Genomic DNA, 25,212 nt, shown 5'->3' on the forward strand with positions numbered 1-25,212 from the left:
GCTAATTACTGCTCCTGCCTGTCACTGGCAAGCGTCCTGCTTTTTGTCAATAGCCTTCCCTGGGAGGAGGAAGTTACTGCTGTCTCTTGCACAAAGCGCAGTGGAAGCAGCCGCAGCAGCAGAAATATCCCGTGTCTGACCACAGTGCTGAACTGTCTGAAGGGTAACTTCACTGGGAAGAAGTACTTACAAACATGTAATGGTGCCCAGAGCAATGTACTCCTCGCTCTTGTAAAGCAACTGCCTTGCTGTCCCTACAATGGCGCTACTGCACCATTAGCAAAGTCTACAAAATACACAGAGCATATACTACCATGCACAGAACCTGGATAGAAAAATAGAACTTTGGAACCTGGGCTTTGGTATCTTGCAAGATCAATAAATCGCTTCCAGGTTCTAAAGTCTATAAAACTGGTACTTCCTCTATCCATTGAGGTGAGAAATCTGTCACTATAGGGGTCTGGCCTCTATGGCACAGGACAAAAACCTGCATGCTTGAGTCTGTGATTCTGTGATATTGTTATTAGGATTTGCAAACTCGTATTCGTTTGGAAAATGGCCTCTTTTAACTAACAAGCATCTGGCAGCACGTCTTCTTGAACTGTGTTCTGCAAGAAGCTTCCAAAAGACTGGGCAATGAGCAAGGAGGGGCAATGCACACCCCCTTCTAGCAAGCTTTAATGTAAGTCCTTGCTGATGCAGGCACCTCCGGGAATTCAGTCCTCTTTCTACTTTAGCTTTCTTTCAAAGCTGTATAGTGCCCTCGAGTGGCTACAATGCTTGTCTTTTCCCCCAGACAGCTTATAAATGCAGCTGTGTTATTTCCTGCTTAAGATGAACTAAAGTAAGTTTTACATAAGTAGCCAGGGAAATGAAAACTTCAGTTAAAAACAAATCACACTTCAGGAAAAAAAAACAAACAACCTAACTGTAGGTGAGGCTGATCCAGATCATATTTAGGCTGAAGACTGTATATGGTCCAAACAGGGTTGTTTTTGTTTTTTTTTTACACTTAAAGTAATAATAATACATTTGCAAACGAGTTTTTACCTGTAGTTTAATATCATATACTGATGGATAGCACCTAGAGGCCCCAGTCAACATTTGACGCCCCCCCAGTGTTGCACATAGACATGTCTCTGCCCCAAAGAGCTTACAGTCTAAGCAGTCAAGAAGTGGGATAAAATAATAACCGTGCTTGCTTTTATAGAAGAGAATCTCAGATCTAATACAGGTCAGGTGGTTTGCCTGCTCTAAGGTGCAGTATCTTTTTAGTCCCTACTGTGTGTCTCAGTTAAAAGATGCTCCTTCCTCTCTATCCTACTTTTAACCAAGAAAAAAACCCGAGAAACAAAGAAAAACTCTTGAGTTGATTAAAGTTCATGAGAACATACCTGTCAGAAGCGTATCTGCTTTTCTGTGGTCATTCCACAGGTTTGGGAACTACTTTGCTGCCACACAACAAGCTGCTCTGTGTGCTATCTATGTTAGATTGGAATTGTAACTCCTGTCTTGTCACTGTTCAGTGAGTTTTGCTGTGCGTGCTGCAAAAGAGGCCCAGTCTTAGAAAGAAGCACCATGGATACAGTACTAAGAACAAACACGCTCTGCCCTTTCCTAGATCCCCATATGTGAACACAGCTTCTTGCTGGTAAGCAAGACAGGTAGAGTTGGTAAAGACCCGTGTGAGGGCTGGATGAGCTCTTTACCCTGGGTGCTCCTGGACTTTAGCCTCTATTCTGCTTTCTGGGGGCTAGGAATAGGCTCCCGCGTTCCTTTTAGGCTGCTGAGGGAGGAGCAAGTAGTAAAAGATATGGGCTTACAGTAAAAAAGACTCTTTATTTTAGCTTGGTAAAGAGTTATTGACTTGGAGGTAGCAACAGGTTCTGTTTATATGCATCAGCAAATCAAAATGAAATGGGTTGAAGGATGCATGTTGCTGAACAGGCTGCTCTCTACCGACATAACTGCACTAATGCAAAAAGGATAAAGCTATTCGTATCTTTTCATTTTAAACTAAATAACCTGTTTCATACCTGAAGACTTTTGAAATCAGCACCAATCTCACCACTGCCACCTGGGTTAATCACCAGTCCTATGTCTTTGTCAAATATGCATAAAAGGAGATTTCTGATGTTCCACGGTTACAAGGACAAACTGAAAGGAAAGGGTGAACAGCCATGAGCAGATAAATTATTAACAGCAGTCAAAATAAACAAATACACTTCACCTGTATAAAGCTCTATGTTAATTCACAAATCATGTTGTATTGATAGATAGAGGAGGTGACAATATACAATAAAAATGTTATATTATGGTCATTTTGAAAAACAATCTTGCTTTGGCCAGGGAGCTGTTTATACATTAGTGTGAGTGAAGCAGCACTGACCATAAAAGCAGAACAATCATGGGCAGTTACGCATACAAAAAGTGATCACTTTTCAGCTATTGCACAAATAGTGACACACTAAGACATGCACAGTAGGATTCTTACAGAACGACATCAGAAACAAGGAACTGCATGCACCATCTTTAAGGGCCTTACGTGAGCTGTACATACACAGGAGTTGCTATATATTGTAAATACATTGTGGATGCTTATAAATTCACATATGATCAAAAAGATTAAATTGTAAATAGGATAAGATCGGTTTCCACCAGTTTACACTTTATTTTAGCGTTTCTTAGCACGTACACTATTTTGGATAATACGAATGACTTCACTTCAGAGTAAAGAAAGGCTTCACGTAAGCATCATCTTACATGCTTTGATAACTGGATATTCCCAAGGAGCAGCTTTTGTTGAACTATACCAAATACAACTAATGTGTGAATGTGGCTTTTTTCAGACCAGAAGGATACAGGCATGTGGCCGGTTGTTTCACAGATCTTCACGTGATTTAAAGATAAGGAAAATAAACCAACAAACTTTTCAAGTGGATGGGGGATCTCTGAACACAACCAAAACCACTGGGAGCATCAACATTTAAAGCCCTGATCAAAATGACTTCGGAATAATTGTGCATTTCCCCAAATACGACAGGTTGGCAACCGAGGAAATGAAACGTTGAATGAATAAATTGGTGTAAGAGTTGTAAATTCTCTCTGTACCACAAATTTTGTAATAAAATACTGCTGTGTGTTTTCATTTTAGACGTAAGCATTTTTATATCCGAGCCTGGTTTGTTTCTAAATGACTGAAAGTTTCAGCTAAAAAGGTGTTTACACAATATACACATTTCATTACTTACAGAGAAATAAGCTTAAAATTTCATATTAAAAACCTGGGATACAGTAGGGTTAGTAGCACCATGAAAAATGTTCTTCAAAACTGCAGTCTTGTTACTTTAAACATACTCAGTGCGTCGTGTTTTTCTTTATTCTCTTGACTGATCAAAAAGGTGCCGTTTTGGTACAGGGAGAAAAATGAAAAATTCATCTTCTGATCCTTTGTGAACCACGAGTGTCTTCACCGTTTCCAGGAGGTCGATTCTTCCATCTCATCTTAGTCCCGTTGTCAAATACGCACCAAACCAACCCTTAGCTTGGCACGAGTGAGGTACGCTTGAATTTGCATGGTTAAAACAGTTTGGATTTGTGTTTTGTTTTCTTTCTGCACAGTAGCACCATTGTTACAGCTGGAGGACAGTGCATCTCAGGAGTTTTCAACTGTTTTAAAACATCCTTCAAGACGTTACGTCTTCTTCATGCAAACTTGACAGCGACTAATACGCGTCCTCAAGTCTCCAGCTTTCAGTGTCTCTGACTGAGGTTTACTGGTTGACAGACAAAACAGTAAGGCAAGGGTTAGCTTCTTTGTTGCTGTTACGGTGAGATCTGTACATTTAAATTATGCATTTACCAAATGATTTACTTCTATTCTGTAAGGATATGGAAATGAGAGGTGGTAATACAACATATTGATGTGATGTGTGTTCACATGTCAAGTGCTATCTTCGATTTTTTTGTAGATAAAGTTGTGTTTATGGGAGATGGCAAATGGTAGAAAGTTCAAAGATCCACAGTAGTTAGCAGAAGGTAGTTTTCACCATGAATTATCACTAATCAACTAACCTGAAGACTTGGAGATAATTACTTCATGTTACAGTGTAGTTGTTACACAAAACCCAATTACTGCTGTGTCACACTGCACATTGCCAGCCCGATACTACAAGGCCACATTTTTCAGGTTGGTGGCAGTGGGAATATTCATGATGTTTGTTCAAAAACCACAATAGCATTTGTTTCTGCTGGTAAATTAAAATAGGAAAAACCTGGAGGAGCTGCAATCCTTAAGGCAGAAAAGCTAATGTCCTAATCCTTCTGCAGAGTACTGGTTAAAATGCTTGCCAGAGAGGGTGTGAAACCTCCTTCACACAAGGCTTTTAAAACAGATTATATGAACATCCGCTTTAAAAGGTTTAAGTACAGTTGATCCTGCACTAGGGCTGAGAATTAGGCAATGTAGATTGTCCCCAATTTCCCCTCACACCTGTCCCCCTCTGTGTCCATGAATCTCCTTTTGAAGTATTTGAGTAATTAAGAGCATGCAAGGGAAAAAAAACAAAACAAATCATTTAAACTCCAACTATGGTCAATACAGTAGGACAGCATTCAGAGAAAATACTACTAAATGCGTATAAGAGTTGATGTAAAAAGAATCTGACTCCTTGCAAAACAGAATGTGCCCTCACAAGTTTATACATCATTTAGAAGGCACAACCCAAGCACACACTTGCAAAACTGGTTGTGAGGGGGAAAACAAACTGAAGTCTTCCCTACTTCCCTGTAAACACCTCTCTTTTGATGTTGGGAATAAATTTGGTTTCCAAATATTTCAGCTTAGAATAAAGCAATATAGAAAAAACAGGTTTTCTTACCTGAACATTTCTGACACCTCTACAGTTGCCAGCCAGAAACTGTATGAATTGGCATAGTAGTTACAAGTGCCACGACCATGACACTCAATAAATGGAGCTGAGCGGAATTCTTCTAAACAGGATCCAGGTGATGCCAGGGCCTGTCCAGAGCCCTCTGCTCCAGCACTAGTGTGCTGGGGTAGTGGGAGGGAAAGAAACACACACAGAAAACTTACAGTAGGAAATAGAAATTAATAGCACAGGATGCCATTGCTAACATTGCTAACAGAACCACTGTTTGGCTGAGACAATATTGAGATAATGTGATGTCAGACACCTCCATAACTCCTTAGAAAGGCAGGACTTAACAGTGTGTTACCATTCTGTCTGTGTACTGGAAAATTGTTGTGAATCTTGGATGCCATGGTTATCAACTTAAGATAAAGGCTTTCTAATGGCTACCACTGTAGTTTTTAACAGAGTGTTAAAGCAGCTGATTGAGGACATGAACAGGTAATTAGTCACTTCTGGAGTAGGAGGCAGTTCTTACCATCATGAATGAGTAACCGATCCAAAGGGAGTCCCAGCCTGGAGGACACGAAGGAATCTGAATGGTCTGACTGTGGACAGCTATCACCATAGCAGGAGCTTCACACACAACACATCTGGACACAGGGGAAGCATCAGAGAAACAAGTGACATTAAGATGTACGTTTTATTAAGAGTTATTATACAGAGAAAGGGAGAGCTAGTTTGTGAGGGTCTGTCCTATTAATCTAGACCTCTCATGTATCTTGTGAGTGCAGTAAGACAGTGGTTCTGTGTACAAACTCTGCCCATTTCCACTTAAACACAGAAGCAGTTCCTGAAACAAGAAGTGGAAGCTCCAAGTCCCCAGGTAAATGCCTTAATCCTAAAGCTATGGGCTCCTGTGTTTTTTTCTGCTCACAGTAACCCTGCACTCACACTTCCTTGGGTCAGAAAAGCCCTTACAGCCTTTCAGCTTCTAAGGATTACTGCTGCACTTAGATGGGCCTTTTCAGACAATAGACAATTTAAAACCATCTCTTTTCCTTGTATTTCCCAGAGCAAAACATGACAAGATCATGTCTTACAATATCCAACATGCAGATTGGAAATACATGGTGAAATGTACTGTTTCTTTATCCAGGTATTCAAAACAGAGACTTGAAAGCCCTCTTTGTCTCACCGGCTAATGAATGGCTGAATGTTCTGCCCAGTCAGTGGCTCCATGCTCATAGGCATTGGCTCTGGAGTTGATAGCCAGTAGGAGTAGTCGTTCCTTGATGCAAAATTACAAACGTTGTTGATGTTGCAGAACATGAAAGGCATGGTGCTAAAACGTCTAAGACAGCTCCCAGCAGTACCTACGGAATAAGATACATAACATGTGACCGCCAAGTTGTCACTTCATTCTGTGTAGCAGTTTTTTGAGAAGGATAATTGAGAGTGTTCAGCACGTATTATCAAAACGTCACGTGAGGGGAAAACTTAACTCTCAATTTTGGTCTACAGTCCTTCATTCTGAATTGTGGACGTAGTAGATCTTAGCATGCATACCCCATCCTCATCTAGGTAAGCTCCAGGACAGTCTTATCTTCATTAAACCAGAGCATCTGAAGAAGCACGTACAACACTTTTCCCCTTAAAGACAGAGCATACAAAATATCTCACCCAAGTCCTGGCCATGTGCTCTCTCATTTCCTTGCACATACAAAAGAGAGAATCCATCATATATTCTTGAAGTTCCTTGTGGACATTGTGGTGTATCCCTAGTCTGGCTGTGACGAGTTATAAGGAATCCATGAGCAACAGAAGCTGTTCCAGGAGGCCCAGGCGGGCCTTGTAAGCCATCAGGACCAGGGGGTCCCTGTATTCCTCGTGAACCTATCCACAGGAAAGAAAATATAACACAGTATTTATTAAGAGCAATATATATAGAATAACATAGCTCTGAAAGGGAGGATGATGTAGAGACTAATGTGCTTGTTAGCTGAGGAACCTGAAATCTGCTAATACCATCTTGCTTAAACTACCTTGAACTATTTTTTTCTTCTAAGCTTGATCAAATTGTGAACTAATTATAACAGTGCAACTTCCCTGCATCATGGGAGTATTCTGAATGTAAATGTGTTTGGAGCAAAGAAAGAGTGAAGCATCTCTTTTCCCAGTAGGTCCTTATGGGATGAACACTTACCTGGTTGGCCTGGAAGACCTCTCTCTCCCTTACGTCCTGCTGGGCCGTCAAAACCAGGGAGTCCATCTCGCCCCGGATCACCAGGAACACCAACTGGACCTAGAACAGACAAGCAGGTAATTCAACTGAAAGCTCTTGAGACATCACTACAGAAATTAGCTGTGTAAGCTGTCTGGGGTCATCTGTTGTTTCTTCCTGATATGTTAGACGAGAACAGATTATTGAACCAGATGTATACATCTGGATACAATCCCACAGTTCTCTTTATCCCTTGCTGAATTCAGTCACAAGTTTCCACATGCAGTCAGCTACATTTAGTCATTTTCACACAGCAACCTAGAACCATACCTGGCAATCCCTGTGGTCCTGCCAGTCCAGGTGGCCCTTTTGACCCAGGCAATCCTGGAGGTCCTGGAGGACCAGGGTCACCTTTGACAACAATGCTTCGTCCAATAGTACCTGGTAAACCTGGTGGACCTGAGAGAAAACAGCTCTGTATTAGTTAAACCAGGATGGAAAAGAGCACTGAAGACAGTTTTGGTACTGCGAAGTCAGCAGCCAAAAGTTTTATAAGTACAAAGAAAAACCCTGTGCTGTTGGTGACATCTTAAAGGACAGCTCCTGCAGAAGTCTATCCAAGTAGACTGTATATAGAGTATAAAACACAGCAGGAGTGCAGATGCTCTCTTAACCACTTCTATTGCTGGCTGAGATCCACACAGTTCTACAGCTTCATAACAAATTCTACCAACAGGGATCAAAGCGACAGTAGTGCTACCCAAGACTCCTACCTGGTGGGCCTGGCAGTCCTTGACTGCCTGTGAGGCCAGCAGGTCCTGCAGGTCCAGTGGGACCCTTCATACCTGAAAGATCAAATTAACACGGTCACACAGTGAAAGAACACATTTTATAAAGTGTGCTGCAGAGTGGCCCAAATCAGGCTTCTTTTCTCCCTGAGGAGCTGCTATTGTGTCTGGAAGTTTTCACTTGAAATGCTCATTAAATACCTGGGAATCCTGGAACACCTGGAACACCGGGGTCACCCTTCATTCCGTTGAGACCAGGACGACCAGGATCTCCCTGAAGACAACAGATTCATATTAGTCACTCATCTCCTCAGTGGTTTCAGAAAAGAAGATAAAAACAGTGGGTAGAGGATAAATTAGTACATTTTGGATCTTTGAAGCAGCACTTGAGAGGGCTGAGGCCTTGCCTTCTATTCTGCTTCCTCACTGCCTGGTAAAGCAGGTGCCATCAGAGAACACTGGAATGTGAACCCTTCATTGGCAACTCCAGCTCCCATGGCAATACAATGCAGAAAACCTGCCTGGGGACTGGGGGATAAAGAAACGACCCTCCATCTTGCTATGATTATAACCATTACTATATTCTAGTTTTTATTTTACTACAATAAAAGGCATATGTAACCTAAACATGTCCAGTTTTTATTGCATTTAAAAGTAAACCCAATTCTTGTCCTACCTGGCGTCCAGGTGGTCCTTGGTCCCCCTTTTGACCAGTCAGGCCAGGCGGGCCAGGTTGTCCTGGGTTCCCTTTTTCACCTTTGAGTCCCCCACTGCCTGGTGGCCCTCGTGGACCTTCTGGGCCTGGTGAACCTTAACATCGTGGAACAAATACAAACGTATCAGTACATGTCAACTGCTCTCCGCAAGACTGTGCCTTCAGTGTAAAAACAAAATAAAACACCCTAGCTAAAGAAAAAACAAAGAGGGGTTATTTGTACTACCCAAATCAGGAAGCAAGGCTTCTCATCCAGCTGATGAAGAGAAGCAGGTCTTTCTAGGCAGCAGTGCAAATCACCCGTGTTAGGAACTAAGCAGTGACCAGACAGCCACCTTTTAATAGGAGCAAAGAAAACCCAAATTAGATGGTACAAATATACCCTCTGCTGTCCTGCATTGCATTCACCATCTCTTAAGTGCTGTTAACAAATGCTAATGCAAAAATATTGCTGCTTTTTTGCTGTTTCCAATACCTATCTCTCATTCACTGACTGCTCAGCAGGAGGAAGCCCCTCATTCTGTCTTGCCTAAATACTAATTAGAGTTGCAGGTACTTTATATTCAGTGACCTTCCAGCTGGTTTGTCTGTCTTTAGTACAATTATGCTGTGTAAATCGAACAGAGGAACTGAGCCAATCTTTAAATATTTTCTCTTTGCAACAGCCACATTAAACCAAAACAGAACAGTGGATTTAAATGAAGGTGAGCTGTTCTGAGCACTGAAAAATGAGACAGTGCACCTTTATCATCTAAACAGAAGGTTACTTATTGCAAAGCAAACTGTAAGCAAACACAGCAACAGCTAAAAACACTTTGCATGTTAGATCTCCTAATTGGATTAACAAAAGGATCTCTTTGCAGGACAGTGCTACAGCACTCTCCCCTGCAGTACAACAAATGAATAACACATAGCAGTGTGCTGCTGGATTTTCAATTCTTCTGAAGCCTCTGAGAATTTAAAATGGCCTTTGAAATCCTCATTGTCGGTATTCAGCGGATAAACTTGATGAGCTGTATTTCTGCATGTAAACCTGAGTGAAGAATTCCAAATTCTTTTTAAAACAGGAGCAACTTTGTACTGCATTTCACACACATCCCATTGCAGTTTCAGCTACAGAAAACATCCCGTCATGCAAGAGGCTTTTGTGTTCATTTTGTTCTTTTCAACTGGTCTGGTATTGTACACATGCAAAACATCAACAGGCTACCATCTCCCATGAGGCATGCTGAACAAAAGCACACAGCTTTGCAGTCCTTAAAAAGATAATTACAGAACCACGGGAAAACATCTTTTATATCAAACGCAACGCAGTAAAATAAAGTGACTGAGTTAAGAGTCTAACCTGGAGGACCTGGAAGGATCAGAGTTCACCAAAGCCCAATGATCGATGTTAGAAGGGTCAGACATCACACAGTACAAAACAAGATTACTAGTTAGAAATAGTACAGATGAGAGCATATACACTACACATCAACCCATTTCACCAGCATATTTTGTATTTAGAATATAATCCACATGCATGCATACATGAGTACATGATATGTATTTTCAGATACAAGCTATTCTGGTGACTTGGCTCTACTAGGACTAATTTGACACTCTTCATTTAATGACAAACTTAAAAGCTTTACTAAATGTGTTATTGCTTTAACATTACAGCTGAGGCCTGTGCCTGGTTAGTCCTACTCACATTGCAGTTTACACTATGAAACCATTTCACTGACAATATTCATCACTCACAGGGCCTGGAGCTTGGCAAATACAAAGGTACACTGCAAATGACAGCCTACGTTTGAGGTAAATTGTGCTTTGGGCAGGGCAGGAGTGTGACTGACACAAGAGCTTTACACTACTTATCAGGTAAGAGTGGAAATTATCTGTGAACAAAATCCTAGGACTGAAAAGGAGGTATATATTTCCCAAAACAGTGACCAGAATTGACATGGATTAAAAGGGTAGCAAGTGTTATAAACAAAAATACGATAGCAAAAAGTAAAAACTTAGAAAACCAGAATTTGTTGTATTTACTGCTGGCATCAATTTTTTTAATAAAAATACCTCAAGATGCTAATTTGCCTGTTAAAAGGTATTATGGAAAACAGCATGTGATGACATCATTAGGAAAATCACTTCAGTATCCTTTTGTTTAAAAGTAAGCTGGTCTTCCTCCTGAATTAATGTATTGAAGCTCCTGCGCCACTTGCATCTTTCATGTCAGTGAAATGATTTAAGTATATCAATGTATAACCATGCGATTTGCAGCTAAAAACTACAATAAATACATATCAGGTTTACCTTGGTGTACTATTTCTTACATATTTGGTAAATCATTTTAAATACTAGTTGTAATACAGCTGTTAAAAACAACAACATGTACATTTCATTGTTGCTGTTAAGTACTCATAAACTTTCTTTCACTATTAAATAAGTTTTGCTATGATTTATAAATTTTTCCCATATTTGTTGATATTTGAGTGCTGTCTGGGCACAGTGGAACAAAATATGAAGCAATTGGTAAGTTCCTCTCAGCATAGCCAGGATGCTAATTCTCTTTGACACTGCGGTTACTGTTTGTGTGGCCACGTTTTAATTAAAAGGCAAAGCCATATATATATTTTTTGCATTATTTATTTCCGTGACTGCATAAGGCCAGATATTTGTTTCAGTTTTCAAACCTCAGGGGTTACCACATTTACTACCCCACAGTGCTTATCACAGTGCACTAAAGACTTCTCTTCTTGAATTCTGATGACAGTTCTTTGCTTCATAGAAGTCATCATAGCAAAACTTAAAGACTTAATAATAATAATGAAGTAGATACACTAAGTCATTTTCAGTCTAGGTACAAAAGGTAAACTCCCCAGAAGCTGACCTGTGCTACGTGCTGATTGCTAAAGAAAAGCTTGCGAAAATTACCAGTCCAGCTCCTCCTCCTTATTGGTAAGAGAAGCCAGTGTGCCTCATTTCAGTTAAATGAATCCATGGTAAAGGAAGAGTTTTCCTCATTTCCTCCAAACATGTGCTGGTGAAACGAAGCAATGGAAATAAGGATTCCTCTGCACTAGAAAGTTAAAATGCTCTATGCTGGGAACATAAAGCATTTATGTTTTCTGTGTAACTGCATGGGCTCCTATGCAGGCTCTTGGTAGGAAAGGAACACCTTACTAAAAGTAAATCACATCAGAGCATCCAAAAATCAGCAGCAGGTGTTACGAAAATGAACACTGTCATTTGTCCAATCTACAAAACAATTATGTAGCAAAGGTAGGGGAGGACAGCAAAATATGCTGTTGTTTGGTTGGTTTGTTTGTTTTAATATAAAGAGATGTCATGGTTTTGTAAGGTAGCGTATATTCTTTTCACTTCCTCTGGAAATAAATACACTAAAGTAAATTTCACAGTTGGGATACTATAAAAGCACTGTGAATGTGGAACCATGTGAACTTTCAGCAGAGGGAAAGCAGACCTTCTGGTGTTAGGCAGTCCTACAACAACATGGAGCCCTATGCTTTGAAAGCCTTGGTTCTTTTCTCCCTCAAATTAAAAAGTATGTAAGAAAAAATGACTCAGCATATCTACATTCAGACACTAAAAAAGTACATACTTCCATCTTCATGCAAAGTTATTATTTTGGAGTTAAGGGGCTAACCTGAGGGACCTGGGAGTAGGGGGTCAGAGTTCACCAAGGTCATCATTAGAACAAGGGGAAAAACATCAAAACTGTTAGAAATATCAACAAACTAACATATTCAACTAAACCTTTCTTTTTAGATTTAGCTCAATATTTCTTCACATACAGTATGCAAAACACCAAACTATTATTATTCATTGCAATGAAAAATTGACATATGGAATAACAGCAGTGTTACGTTGCCCTGGAGACTGGCTTCATTTTCTCCTTGATGAATAAATGCCTCCCAACATCATCTATCCAAATTTGGTTTTGAGGCAACTGAGCTGAGTCAGTGCTTCATCATGTTTGACCTCATCACTTTTACTATTCTTAGCACAAACCCAGAAGTCAACAACAGACAATATATACATACAACTTCTGTTTTTATTTTTGTCCCTAGAAAGTGAGTAATTTGACAGCCAAACAGCTACTTTTATGACTAGCTGCCTTATTTGAAACGTTATAAAAATCAGAGCTCAACAATAGACTGTTATCGCTTGAAACAAAAGGTTGGAGTGCTGATTGTACCAGAACTGCAATAATAGTTTGGTTTGTCCACATTAGTTCATGCATAACTGAGTGAAACAAATGCATCACTTTATACATTGCATGCAACAAAAATAGAAATAAGAGAAAGAAAGAGAAAAAGAGAGAGAACATGGCTGAGCAGAACCTCAATGGTTGTTTTTTCCCCTTGATGCTCATAAAACTGCACAAAACATGTTCCAGCACCACTCTTACTTCCCCAGCTGATTTGAGTCAGTAACCACTCAATTACAGAGGAGTGTACCCAAGGACTAGAAGCTTCATCAAAACACCAATGCTACAGTAGAGCACAGAACCTCAGTCAGTATTTGTCTTACATACACATCAGGAGATGCTTAGACAGTTCACTTTTTTTTTGTTTGTTTTTATAGAATGTTAAATTCTTTCCAATCCTTTACTTCAAAACTATATTCTCCTCTGATATCTGAAGTGAGAAACACGTGCTATTTTACAAATACGCTGTCTCAAAACTGACTTTCCCAAATAAACATTAGAACAACAGAAAAATCTCAGGTGAGAGTTTGAGGGCAATAAATAAAGCCATTAGTGCTTTCTATCTATGTAGTCAACCATTAGCTGGGTGTGAAAGTACTGCCTCCTTTAAGGAGAATATCAAACATGTTAAGTGAGATGAGTCTTACTGGTGCTAAAGTACCTCTAGACTTAAGATACAGCAATAATCCTGGGTGAGATCTGTGCCAGGCTCGTTACAATTATGTATTTGAATAGTGTATCTTAACATGATTAAACACTCTATGACAAAAAAATCAGATTCTAAAACAAGCAAGGAAGTCGCTCAGCAATGTTAACTCAGCACAATAGGTTTTTCATTCCCAGAATTAGTTGGTGCAGGAACAAAGTGCAAACGTGGAATGGAAAGATGAACACGGCATGATGGTGCACTGAATCCATGGGAGCCACATGACACAATGGAGCAATGTTACATGACATGAAGGTGAAGAGGCAGCTATCCAATTTGATCATGCTGTGATGCTAACATGAATTTGATTTTCATGACTCTTAAGACAATGGGGGTTGTTACTTTTGGTTTTTGTGCGCGATGACATTTGCTGATCAAGTGACAGTACTGCAAAAGGTATCAGGTGCTCAAAAGTCGGTTTCGTGCTCGCTAGATGATTTCTGTGACAGCATGCGGAGAATTTCACATTTATTAAAACACTGGATTTTTTTGCTGCCAGGTATCAGAAATTAATAGAAACTGAGGATGTTTTAATTTTAAATACTGGTACTTTTGGCAACAGAATTCTCTGGTTGCCCGTAAATAATTAAGACCTATTCCATGGGTCTTGAACTTATCCATCCAAATAAACTGAGTACATCTAAAAACTGATAACCTATCAGCAAAAAAACAAAAGTACTGATAAATCTTGATAGATACGGATCATGCCCATACCTGGTCTTCCTGGAACACCTGGTGGGCCAGGGCTACCTTTAGGGCCTTCCAGAGGTGGCCCTGGTAACCCTGGTGGACCTGGTGGACCCTGTAGGCCAGGGAATCCCTGGAAACCTGGTTCTCCCTTCAGACCTGGAAGTCCAGGGGGTCCTGGTGGGCCAGGTAACCCCAGTTCACCCTTTTGCCCTGTAAAATCAAACAGCCATATTTATGAACACTGTTGTACACTGATATGCGAAAAATTCCAACTATGAATTTGCAAAGCTATTTCTTCCTCTATTGATAAAGAAGGTGCAAGTCTGACCACAACTTACCTTGCTTATGCAGTGAGAAAGTATAAAATTGATACAATAAATTCAGAAAAGAATTAGGGCTAATAATTTTAGCAGGAGAATGTGCTATAGCTTCTGAAATGTTAAAAGATCTTACCAAGTTCATTTTACTACTTACTGACACTGTAATCTATAACCATCCTCAGAGCTTATGAACGTACAAGCAATGCTTTCATGAGCTTTATATACTTGCAAAGAAATCTTGTGAAAATTATTAAAACTTCAGTATTTTTTTAGAGACACAACTGAAAGTTAAGACATGCATGCAAAATTCTCAAGTAAGTTTGAGGAATTTAGGAATGCTACAGGAGTGTAATACAACTGAGGCTGTGAAGTTGCCTTTGAAAATATAGCACGCATTTTCAAAGCAGCTTTGTTTATCATCTGTTGTAGGAATGCTTTATTTACTGAGACAGATCAGCAAAGTTCCACATAATGCAGTAGACTCAATTATCCCACGTGGTTTTATTTTGCCTGCATAATTCCTAATTTACAATATTCAATAGTCAGTAATGAGTATCTTTATTACCTTGGTTAACTTAAAATGATCTGCTGTGAAGAAAGCATTGTTTGTTTTCTATATTCATTGGTTGCAGAAGATATAATGTTGGGGTTGGGTTTTTTGTTTTTGCTGTTTTTATTATGCAGTTTCCACTGAGCATTTTAACAACACCAAATAAAATAAAAACAACCCACAAAACCCGCCCCAAAAGCCAACAAAACCTGACAAAAAAAACCATCCAACAAACTCTACCTGATAATCCTGGAAGCCCTGGAGGTCCTGGGCGCCCAAAACCCGGCAGACCTGCAAAGAAATAGATTCAGTTGATGATGAAAGTGCAATTCGTCTAAAACTCTACTTCCTTATTCATACGCAAAGTCCACACCAAAGCCAGAGGTTTTGTTACATAATGTATCTGTGACTTTCATAATATTTTGAATGTAAGTATTTCCATCCACTCACAATGTGCTTTTTCAAATTTTGGCATATAAAACATTTGTATTTCTTGTTGGGGTTCTGTGTTTCAGGAAGACATTATGCCATTTATCCACTCTCTTCCTGAGCTGAAGCAATACAGGTACCACTGAATACAAGAGCAGGGGCCTGTGTTCAGCCATGTCAGGGAATAAAAATGTGAGAGCTAAGTGAATTCTAGTCCTGTGCTTCACAGGCATCTTGACAGCATCCTTTGTGAACCATTCATCAGATGGAAACCACAGAAGCAGTTTGAAGGTATATGGATAGTTAAAGGAAAAAAAAAATGGAACAGGAAAAGCAGGATGTTACAATGCATACCAAAGAAGACAAAAAAAAGCCCAAAAAACAACATCAGAGGATACCTAACCTGGTTCACCCTTCTGACCAGCTGGTCCAGGGATACCATCTCGACCAGGCTGTCCCTTCTCCCCGGGAGGACCAGGAGGGCCAGGACGACCAGTATCACCTAAAAGAAGATAGAACACTTGAGCACAGTGAAGCATAGCCTGCAGTAAAATAAAGTAAAATAAAGCAAACGAATTAATTAACATGCCCTGCCCCCAACTGAATGTGAAGGTACGAATGTAGCATAAATTTACAAGGGTGTAAAATTAAAACCTCTTTCCTTTCTTTTGTTCTCTCTTTCCCCCATTCCCCTTGACAACGTAGAAAAGGCTTTTATGCCCATGACCATGTAAATAGTTGACTAAAAATAATATAATGTTTTTCTTCAGCATAAACCAGATTTTTTTCCTATAAAACGATGTTCAACCACAGGAATACATAACCAAAGCTATTAAATACTGACAGTTAACTATTTGTTTCAGAGGCCGATGATACAATTAAAAAAGCAGACAAAAGATGTGAAAAGTTAAAACTTTTTTCCATTTCAGTGACCTGTGTGCAATGGTATTTGAGCACCCATGTATGTATAGATGCATTTTCATGATATTAAAAAGAAGAAAGGAAATGGCTTCACATGCTTTTAACAGTAGCAGGTGACATTTGTCACACTGCTTGTGCTCACCTACTGGCCCAGGTGGTCCAGGCAGACCAGGATTACCTGGAGGCCCTTCAATACCTTTTGGTCCTGGAATTCCTGGTGTTCCTGTAAAGTACAGACATTTTATTAAACACAGCACAGAAGTGGCTTCTTAGCAGGTCTTTAAATACCACAGTCTGGTATGCCCTGAGTACCAAATTAGCTAATTGTATCAAGACATTGTATTTATGTCCATTTGGCAGATTTAAAGCTGATGGAGGAGATAAACTATAAAGGAAAGAATGTACAGAAACAAAATATACTAGTGCGACTGTCCTTACTGCTACTTTCAAGACTCCGTCTTCTTAATTGCTGAGTGCCAGTGGCCAAGAACAGAGTCAGTCTGGCAGTCTGCTAGGAAATTACCATTTTAGAGACAGGTATTTCTTGTTGACAACAAAACAAAAGCATTATGAACTACGGCTGGCCAGTTCTTCCTCAGCCTTCTTAGTATTTATACCTGACTTTAACCCCACAGCATTAACTGAGTGGGAGGTAGGAAAAATGATAAACCTGTTGGGATGTGTCTATTCTGAACATCATCTGAGCCTGATGAAGGGAGTGCCCAAATACAACAATTTGACTGTTAGCAGTTTTTCCACGCATGGCACGAAGCACAGCTTAAATCCCTCAGGTTCACAGCCAGGTTTTGTTCCCTGCTAAGCTTCCTGCTACCATGACTACACTATTATAAATTCTCTGGCTCCCTAAGTAAAAGACAGCTCAAGTATGCTTGTAGAACACCCTTTATCACTCCATAAGTACAAACCTTCATTTTTTTTGACATCATGTTTAGATCAGTTAATTAAGAATTGAAAGAACTGACATATTTCCATGAACAATTTCTGGACTACTAATATGTCCAGAAAACAGTAAAAAGCTTAACTTCATAATGCTTCAGAAGGATTTCCTGTTAAAATATTCATTTTAGACAATAATCACTATTTAAAAAAAAATGTTCAGTTTTCCTGATTATGCTATCTTTATTGATTTGGGAAGGAAAAACCTGAGCCAAAAGCAGGTGTTCTGTGGGTCAGAGGAGGTAAGGAGTGGAATACATTGCCTCACACAACTACTACCCCCCTCAAAGCAGATGTGTTGTTTCACATTGCTGTGAAGCAATGCATTCACACACTTGTGCTTGCATTGACAGTTCCAACAGCACAAAGCTTATAAGCAGCAGATTCCCAAAAGCTTTTGGAAGTAGAAGCAGCACTCTGCCAATTACCCACTGCATTTAAATACATATATTGGAAAAAAAATCCTGCTCAGAATTACCTGGGAATCCAGGAAGGCCCGGCTCTCCTTTTGCACCTGGACTGCCCGGCAATCCGGGCAAACCAGGATTTCCAGCTATGCCTTTACTGCCTGGACTACCTGGATATCCAGGCAAACCAAGATCACCCTAGAAAACATTAAGCAGAAATAAGAGCCCAGTCTTTGTAGGACCAGTAAGTCCCTCCTGTACATTCTCAGTATTACCATCACAATTACATAGTGTGTATTTCTTATATCCAGTTAATGTTAACAATGTCAGAAGAAAAGAAAAAAAAAAAGTAGCAAACCAACATTTTCAGTTTTCCAGTAATACCTCCTCCTAAGCAAATTTTCGATTGCTATTAAAAGAGCTGAGCACTTTCTTATTCTTTCATACTAGCGATGATGCAAATCACAAGGTCAGATTATCTTGCACATACCTGCACGATCCTGATGCATTTCTTTTTGATCCTAAATTGCTATGCTCACATACCAGTTCATTGACTGGGCTTTCTCAGATTTTGTTGGTAGTTTGACATTCAAAAACCAATGGCAGCTTTTAAGGTTTTAGCCACAAATGGGTTGAAAGCACAGATATAAGGAATGAACAGTAATTAAGTTTTTAAAAGTAGAAGGAAAATGAGCTAATCTCTGAAATTACAACTACCATCTTCAGCTCTCAGCAGATTAAAATATACATGAATATTTTTCCCCACTGAAATTACAAATTTTTGCTCCCACCTGAGAAGAACAGACTACAGGAAATGCTGCTTGATCTTCACTTATTTAGATACATATTTATTATTATAAATATTAACATACAGTTTTAAAAAAATCAATATGGACTCTGATTTCCTCGTTTGGATTCCTATTGCAGAGTTCAGTAAATGTACCTTTGGTCCAGGCAGACCAGGAATGCCAATGCTTGAAAGACCAGGATCACCTTTCTCCCCTTTCAGTCCAGGAAATCCAGCAGGCCCAGGCTGCCCTGGACGTCCTGCTATTCCTTGACTGCCTTTGCTTCCTGGGGGACCTGTCCAAAACATAAAACACAAGTTTTATTAATAGAAATTAAACTTTTGCAGTGGTTCAGAGAAGTCACCCAAATTACACCAACTGAACTAGACAGGACTAACAAATTGGCTTTGAATAACTGATGTTCTTTAATTTTTAATAACTACAACAGTTAACTACGATCTTTCATGGGTTTTTCATGATATCTTTAAGATTTCTTATTTTCCATTCTTAATGTACACAGATCTAAACACCTCTTTTTATTACTTAGGCACAATTTCATACTACAAGAATCAGAAACAGGAAGTTTTGTTTCAGTAGTCTTTATAAACACTCCTTCCCCTGTTATGTTTGTATCTGATCCCTGTGTAATGAAAACTGGATTTACTGAATCATCTTTTTTTTCCCAACTATTTTACAGAATGGAATCTAAGACAAAATGTAAGTTACAAAAAGCAGATCATCCTGCTTCTACTTCTGCAAGCACTTTAAAATTATGTACAATTACAATATATTTAGTATTTGAATTTTCTCCTGTGCGTTCTCATTTAAATATATTACTATGTGTTGCACAGAAACAGTTCCACTTTTGTATTATAGAAATGAAAAGCACTAGCCTAAATAAAGTAAAATATAAGCACAAGGACTAACCTGGAAGGCCCATCTCTCCCATGGCACCTTTTAGCCCTGGAGGTCCTGTTGGTCCTGGCTGCCCAGGAAGCCCCATGTCTCCCTTTACACCTGGAAAAGTTGTGAGTTTAGTTAATAAATGACAGTAATTAAAAGTTTCTGATATTCATGTGCCATCATACAATTATGTCTGTCATCTAATTACAAAAGGTAATTGATTTAGAGTTGCTTTAGGCTTCACCTGTGCCAAGGTGGCCAAGAAGGCCAGTGGCATCCTGGCTTGGATCAGGAATGGTGTGGTGAGCAGGACTAAGGAAGTCATCTTGCTCCTGTACTCGATATTGGTGAGGCCTCACTTTGAGTACTGCGTTCAGTTTTGGGCACCTCAGTACCAAAAGGACATGGAGGTACTGGAGCAGGTCCAGAGAAAGGCAATGAGGCTTGTGAAAGGCTTGGAAAATCAGCCCTATGAGGAAAGACTGAGGGAGCTGGGGCCGTTCAGTCTGGGGAAAAGGAGGCTGAGGGGAGACCTTATTGCTCTCTTCCAGTATCTGAAAGGTGCTTACAGTGAGCGGGGCAAGTCTCTTCTCACTGGTTACAGAATGAGGGGAAATGGCCTCAAGTTGCGTCAAGGTAAGTTTAGGTTGGAAATTAGGAAACACTTCTTTACAGAAAGGGTAGTTAAATGCTAGAATGGACTCCACAGGGAAGTGGTTGAGTCACTGTCCCTGGATATGTTTAAGAGCCATTTGGATGCGGTGCTCAGAGATATGGTTTAGCAGAGGGTTGTTAGAGTTAGGGTACTATGGTTAGGCTGAGGTTGGACTTGATGATCTTTGAGGTCTTTTTCAACCTGAGTAATTCTATGACTCTATGATTCAAGCTTCTTGTACAAACTTTTTCCCCATCTGTAGAGAAAATTTAAACTTCTACAGTTCTTTGCCAAGATCTGATTAGGACAATTTCTTCTTTGTTCTGGAGATTAGTGTGATTAAATGGGTCAAATTTCAGCCTAAGATTTAGTAGCTATCTGAAAGTACCACTGTGACTTGGTCTCTTGTGAACTCTGCAGAATGAACACATTATCTTTCTCTCATCTGCAATACGTAGTAGCTTTTATTAGAAAGTTAAATGTGACCTACAGTGTTCTAACTAGCATGAGTCCTGGATGGTTAAAATATTCCCAAAGCCCAACAAGATATTTAGAGCAAGACCTACATCAGACAGTGAGCAAAGATCCCAGATTTCAGATAATTTGCTGTAGCTGTAGGAAGAAGTGCAGCAAAACAGAATTTGTTTTCTTGATTCTCAGAATTCTTGAAAGCAAAGATGTGAAATCCAGACAGCTTTCACATTACACTCCTTAGGCTTTCCTTAGATATGCCTGTATTAACATCCCAATCCCATGACATAAAAACGCACGAATATTTTACATAACAAAACTATCCACCTGAAGTCTTGATTACTTACCTGGCAACCCTGGTGCGCCTGGTGGACCACTAAGTCCTGGTGGACCTGGGTCACCTGGGAGACCTTGATAACCTTTCTGCCCTGACAAACCAGGAACACCTTAAAGAAAAATTATACATTGAATTATTATCATTAGGATTATTACTGTATATTAGCTTTTATATTAAAGTATAGCATGTTCACATGTATGAATGAAAATCCAAATAGGGATTTTTCTTCAGTAGACATAATTCCCCCTATGTCTGACCAAGAGAAGTATCACAGGATAAAGAAACATTGCTTCTGAAAAGATTTAAATGACCACAGAATGAAAACAATATGCTGCAAGTAGAACAAAAAGTTAACTTTTCAACTAATGTCAGTACACTTCACCTAGAAGGGACTCTTTCTGGATTAGCAGGCTCTAAGCTAACCTCTCCATATTCATTCAGATTATATGTGTTTAATTACATCAGTACACTCAAAGCACTTAAGGGTTAAGCTGTTATAATAAGTAATGCAGGTATTTTGGCAGGTTTTTACAACTACTATGTGGTTACTATCCCATACAGTAAGCGTGTGTTGCCATACAGGCATACTTCAGTCTGCTTTCTACAGCTCTCGCTTAACAGAGAAAAAAGTACAAAAGCAAGTGTCTTAGGAGCTTACCCAGGCTTCACAGAAATTAATACAACAGACAAATTAGCACATAGTGGCTGGCATTCCAGTTCTCTCTAGGGTCTCTCTATTTTTACACTTCTCAAGACTAAATTTGAGTTCAAAGACGACATCAGAGACATCAGAACACTTGTGGGGGGTGAAAAAGGGGGAGCAGAAACACAAACAAACAAGAGAGAAAACAGACTGGAGTGAACTGAGAAAACCTTCAAGGCTTCCAGCTTCTTGAGATGACACACAGAGATGACATTTTGCTGAGCTGAGGGTAAGCTTACAGAGACACCCAAAGGGAGAATTTGGAGGCGACGCATGAGCAGATGACCTGTGCAATTCCATCCTACAAAGCAAAATCCCAAGGGCCTGAGAGACAGCAGCAATACAGCTAGCACAGCAGCCATGACAACTATTTCTCATCATGCTTAAGAATAACAACAGAAGACTGAATCCTAACCCTGGTAAGAGCACCTTAGTGCTATAACAGTGTAGTAGTAAACCAAATAATGTAACAGTTAATAAACAATGACACTGCACACCAACCGCATACAGTACCTTTGTCATAGAACACCTTTAATTAGAAAGCTTAAAATAAGAGAACCTGACTCAAATTTCCTATTCTGAGTTTAATTTTTTTGTAAGAAAGAATGAATTCTAAGGTCACTATTATCTACAGGGGCCAAGCCACCTCCCCAGAATCCACAAACACAATTCTATACCTGGAACACCCGGCTCGCCTTTTTCTCCTTTTGCTCCTAGCTGTTTTGGATCAACTTTTCCAGGTGGACCTGGGAGGCCTGCTTCACCTTTGACACCTTTCTGTCCTACTGGTCCAGGAGGCCCTGGTGGGCCAGGCAATCCATTGTTACCTATAGTAGGTAAAGGCAACAAAAGAAAACAACACAATCCATGAGGTCAGCTAATATATTTCCTTTTCTTACATAGGTTAACATACAAAGTTTGAATTCATTGAATGATCAGTCAGATTATGAGAAGTTCTCTACAGCAACTGAAACAAATCTGAGTAAATGGGCTGCACAGGGGATGTCTGTGCTGTGTAAGAAGGCAGTCTCTCAGCTCAGAGGAAACAGCTGTCTGTATGACTCACACTGAGAGAGCCCTCCTTGGGTCCCATCAATCCAAGGATAGCATTTTAAAAGTAGGTAACATTTCATGACAACAATTAAAGAAGACTGACAATGCTATGGCTTAAAACTGGAAAGCAGTTATGAACATCAGAACTGTCAAGATAACACACATGGACTCTAGTAATTAATTTGCGACATTAGCATTACAAAATCACTTTCCACACAGGGCACGGAAAGCTGTATTCTGCATTCTCTTCATGGTAGGATGAAACAAACAGTACCTTTCAAGCCAGGAAGGCCACTTCTTCCAGGAGTCCCTGGAGGCCCTGGAGGCCCAGGTGCTCCCATGACGCCCATCTCACCTTTGGCACCTAAACATATTGAATCACCATTGTCATTCCAAATAAGAAGCCAAAACTCATCAGTACCTAACATTAACTTGCCCATATCTTTATGGTATTAATGAGCACATGCATATAAAGCCTGAACTATGTTTTATGGAAATCACAAACACTTGATTCTTCATTGAATAGAAGAACACTTGAAAATGTTACCAGTTTTTCCACAGTTAAGTCCTAGGAAGAAAATTTGCAGTGCATTGTTCAGTACAGTGCATATTTAGAACTCCAATAAGTTCATTTCTATGGTTTCAAAAAAATACTTGCTGGAAAGTAAACTCAAATGTACTGAAAGCCAAGAAGACCATTACAAGTACACTGCTTTAAAAAACTTTTATGTGCCCCCCCATGCAGAAACAGAAACCCTCAAAACTTGGGATTTCTGGATCCAGCATTCTAAATTACTTCCTTAAAAACACACACACACAAACCCTAAATTGCAGCAGTACTGGAAAAGAAACTAGAAAGTTTTTATAATGAAAATGATTATTTTCACTTTTGAAAGCTATAGAAGAATAACATGGAGAATACTGTATCATGCTAAAGGGAAGAGTGAAGTGGTGAGAAGGAGTTTAATGCAATAACACTATGAAATGTAATACTTAATGTGTATCCAACTTTAAACAAATAGGATAAACACTGAGGCTCTCTAAGCCAAGCAGAAAAAAATATCCACCTGTAACTACAGTTTGGCCTTTGTCCATAGGTAAAAAATGTGAACTTACCTGGAAATCCGGGTATTCCATCCCGGCCAGGCGGTCCAGGTGAACCCTGAGGGCCCGGTAGGCCAGGGGGACCTGGATATCCTGGGGTTCCTTGGTCACCTGGAGGACCAGGAACATCGAAGCCTGGAGGACCTGGATCCCCTTTCTCTCCTGGTACACCCTGCAACCCTAAGACAATATTAAGATACAATCTTTTAGCAAAAACACAAGGCAAGGCTGAGATCTGTGCATCTCTGGGCATTGAACTGGAGCAACAGACAAGTTTTATCCAAAATACATTCTCAGCACTGGTGAAAACCCACAAATTCTTTTAAAGCCACATATTTTTAATGACTTCCAGGCACTAAAGGCCTTACTTCCCTGAAGACTTTCCTGAAGAGATATATTACTAAAATTTTAACAAACTGTAGCAAATATTTATGGAAAGGAACACTTTTCTTCAATAACCACTTAATTCTGATTAATAAAATGAATATTTGAGATTGATTAGATTGGTTTGTATTTTATCATTATCATAAAGAGGTTCTCAGAGGTATATTTCCATTAATGACTCCATTTTATAACACTCTAAGAAAATAGGTGAATATTTTTGAAGGATAGCAAAATTGTGCACTGCATTACATTTCTCTGAGTGAAAAATATGAATTGTCAGACTATGTTCAACACTGTTTAATGCTAACAATTCTGAGCTTGAGGCACTGCTGAAGCAAGCAGACAGTTTGTTTCCCTCCAGTGCTCTGTATCAGAGATGGTACATACTCTTGAAAGGCAAAAATCGTCTGTTCTTAAATCCAAAGCTAAGAATAAGCTTTGGTAAAGAAACCACAGTATCTGGGGACTCTGAGGTTCTATAAGCCAATGAGTTAAAGCTCATCAGGAAGTTGAGACAGGTAGCAGTAAGGAGTTGTTAATAGTCATTAAGTTAGGAAACAAAATGAAGCACATACAAGTTAGAGGGGAAATAAAAATAAAGCAAACAAAATCCCAAACAGATCTAAGTACAAAGAATACAACACTAACATGGTTAAAAGAACCCAGACTGAAAGGAAATCTGGGGGTCTTGCTCAAAGTGTTGCCAATACCATATGCAGAAACAAGAAACAATGTGAGGCATTTTCAAATACTGATGACATTGTTTAAAAAACTGCATTGTCCCCAGTCTCCATGTCTATCCTTCTCTTCACACCTGAGAGGAACATGATGTATTTGAACTCTTACCTGAAACTGTCTTACTAGATACTGGCTTGGGCAGGCACCTTTTGAACATCAGACCGCATCCTATCTGACAGTTTTTGTATCTAGCAAATCCCTTCAAATAGGGATTTTCAAAAGATACTTCTACTTTATAACAAATACAGGAAAAAACAAACAAACACAAATCAAAACACTCAA

The 25,212-nt window shown here is 39.6% G+C and overlaps 1 protein-coding gene across 4 annotated transcripts in view; it reads right to left on the reverse strand.

The window, feature by feature from the left end:
* Positions 1-1,040: 1,040 nt before the first annotated feature.
* Positions 1,041-25,212, reverse strand: part of COL4A5 (collagen type IV alpha 5 chain) — a 72,794-nt gene continuing 48,622 nt past the window's right edge. For 2 of the 4 annotated variants that reach the window (XM_085546244.1, XM_015860476.2), the window contains exons 31-51: positions 23,821-23,988; positions 22,979-23,068; positions 22,329-22,478; positions 20,959-21,057; positions 19,510-19,599; positions 18,738-18,877; positions 17,866-17,992; positions 16,573-16,653; positions 15,913-16,011; positions 15,321-15,371; positions 14,235-14,420; positions 8,560-8,693; positions 8,085-8,157; positions 7,869-7,940; positions 7,426-7,554; positions 7,078-7,176; positions 6,555-6,767; positions 6,070-6,247; positions 5,410-5,524; positions 4,881-5,053; positions 1,041-3,776 (exon numbers count right to left, since the gene is read on the reverse strand). In XM_085546244.1, coding sequence (XP_085402370.1) covers positions 3,695-3,776; positions 4,881-5,053; positions 5,410-5,524; positions 6,070-6,247; positions 6,555-6,767; positions 7,078-7,176; positions 7,426-7,554; positions 7,869-7,940; positions 8,085-8,157; positions 8,560-8,693; positions 14,235-14,420; positions 15,321-15,371; positions 15,913-16,011; positions 16,573-16,653; positions 17,866-17,992; positions 18,738-18,877; positions 19,510-19,599; positions 20,959-21,057; positions 22,329-22,478; positions 22,979-23,068; positions 23,821-23,988 — 2,549 coding nt within the window. In that variant the 3' untranslated portion in view covers positions 1,041-3,694. Of the gene's footprint in view, positions 3,777-4,880; positions 5,054-5,409; positions 5,525-6,069; positions 6,248-6,554; positions 6,768-7,077; positions 7,177-7,425; positions 7,555-7,868; positions 7,941-8,084; positions 8,158-8,559; positions 8,694-12,112; positions 12,260-13,852; positions 13,961-14,234; positions 14,421-15,320; positions 15,372-15,912; positions 16,012-16,572; positions 16,654-17,865; positions 17,993-18,737; positions 18,878-19,509; positions 19,600-20,958; positions 21,058-22,328; positions 22,479-22,978; positions 23,069-23,820; positions 23,989-25,212 lie in introns of those variants that run through there. The other 2 variants (XM_085546245.1, XM_085546246.1) reach the window with 2 other exon arrangements.

Source organism: Coturnix japonica, chromosome 4 (assembly GCF_054131305.1).
Source record: "Coturnix japonica strain WE chromosome 4, WE-NBRP24, whole genome shotgun sequence".
NCBI classification, from domain to species: domain Eukaryota; kingdom Metazoa; phylum Chordata; class Aves; order Galliformes; family Phasianidae; genus Coturnix; species Coturnix japonica.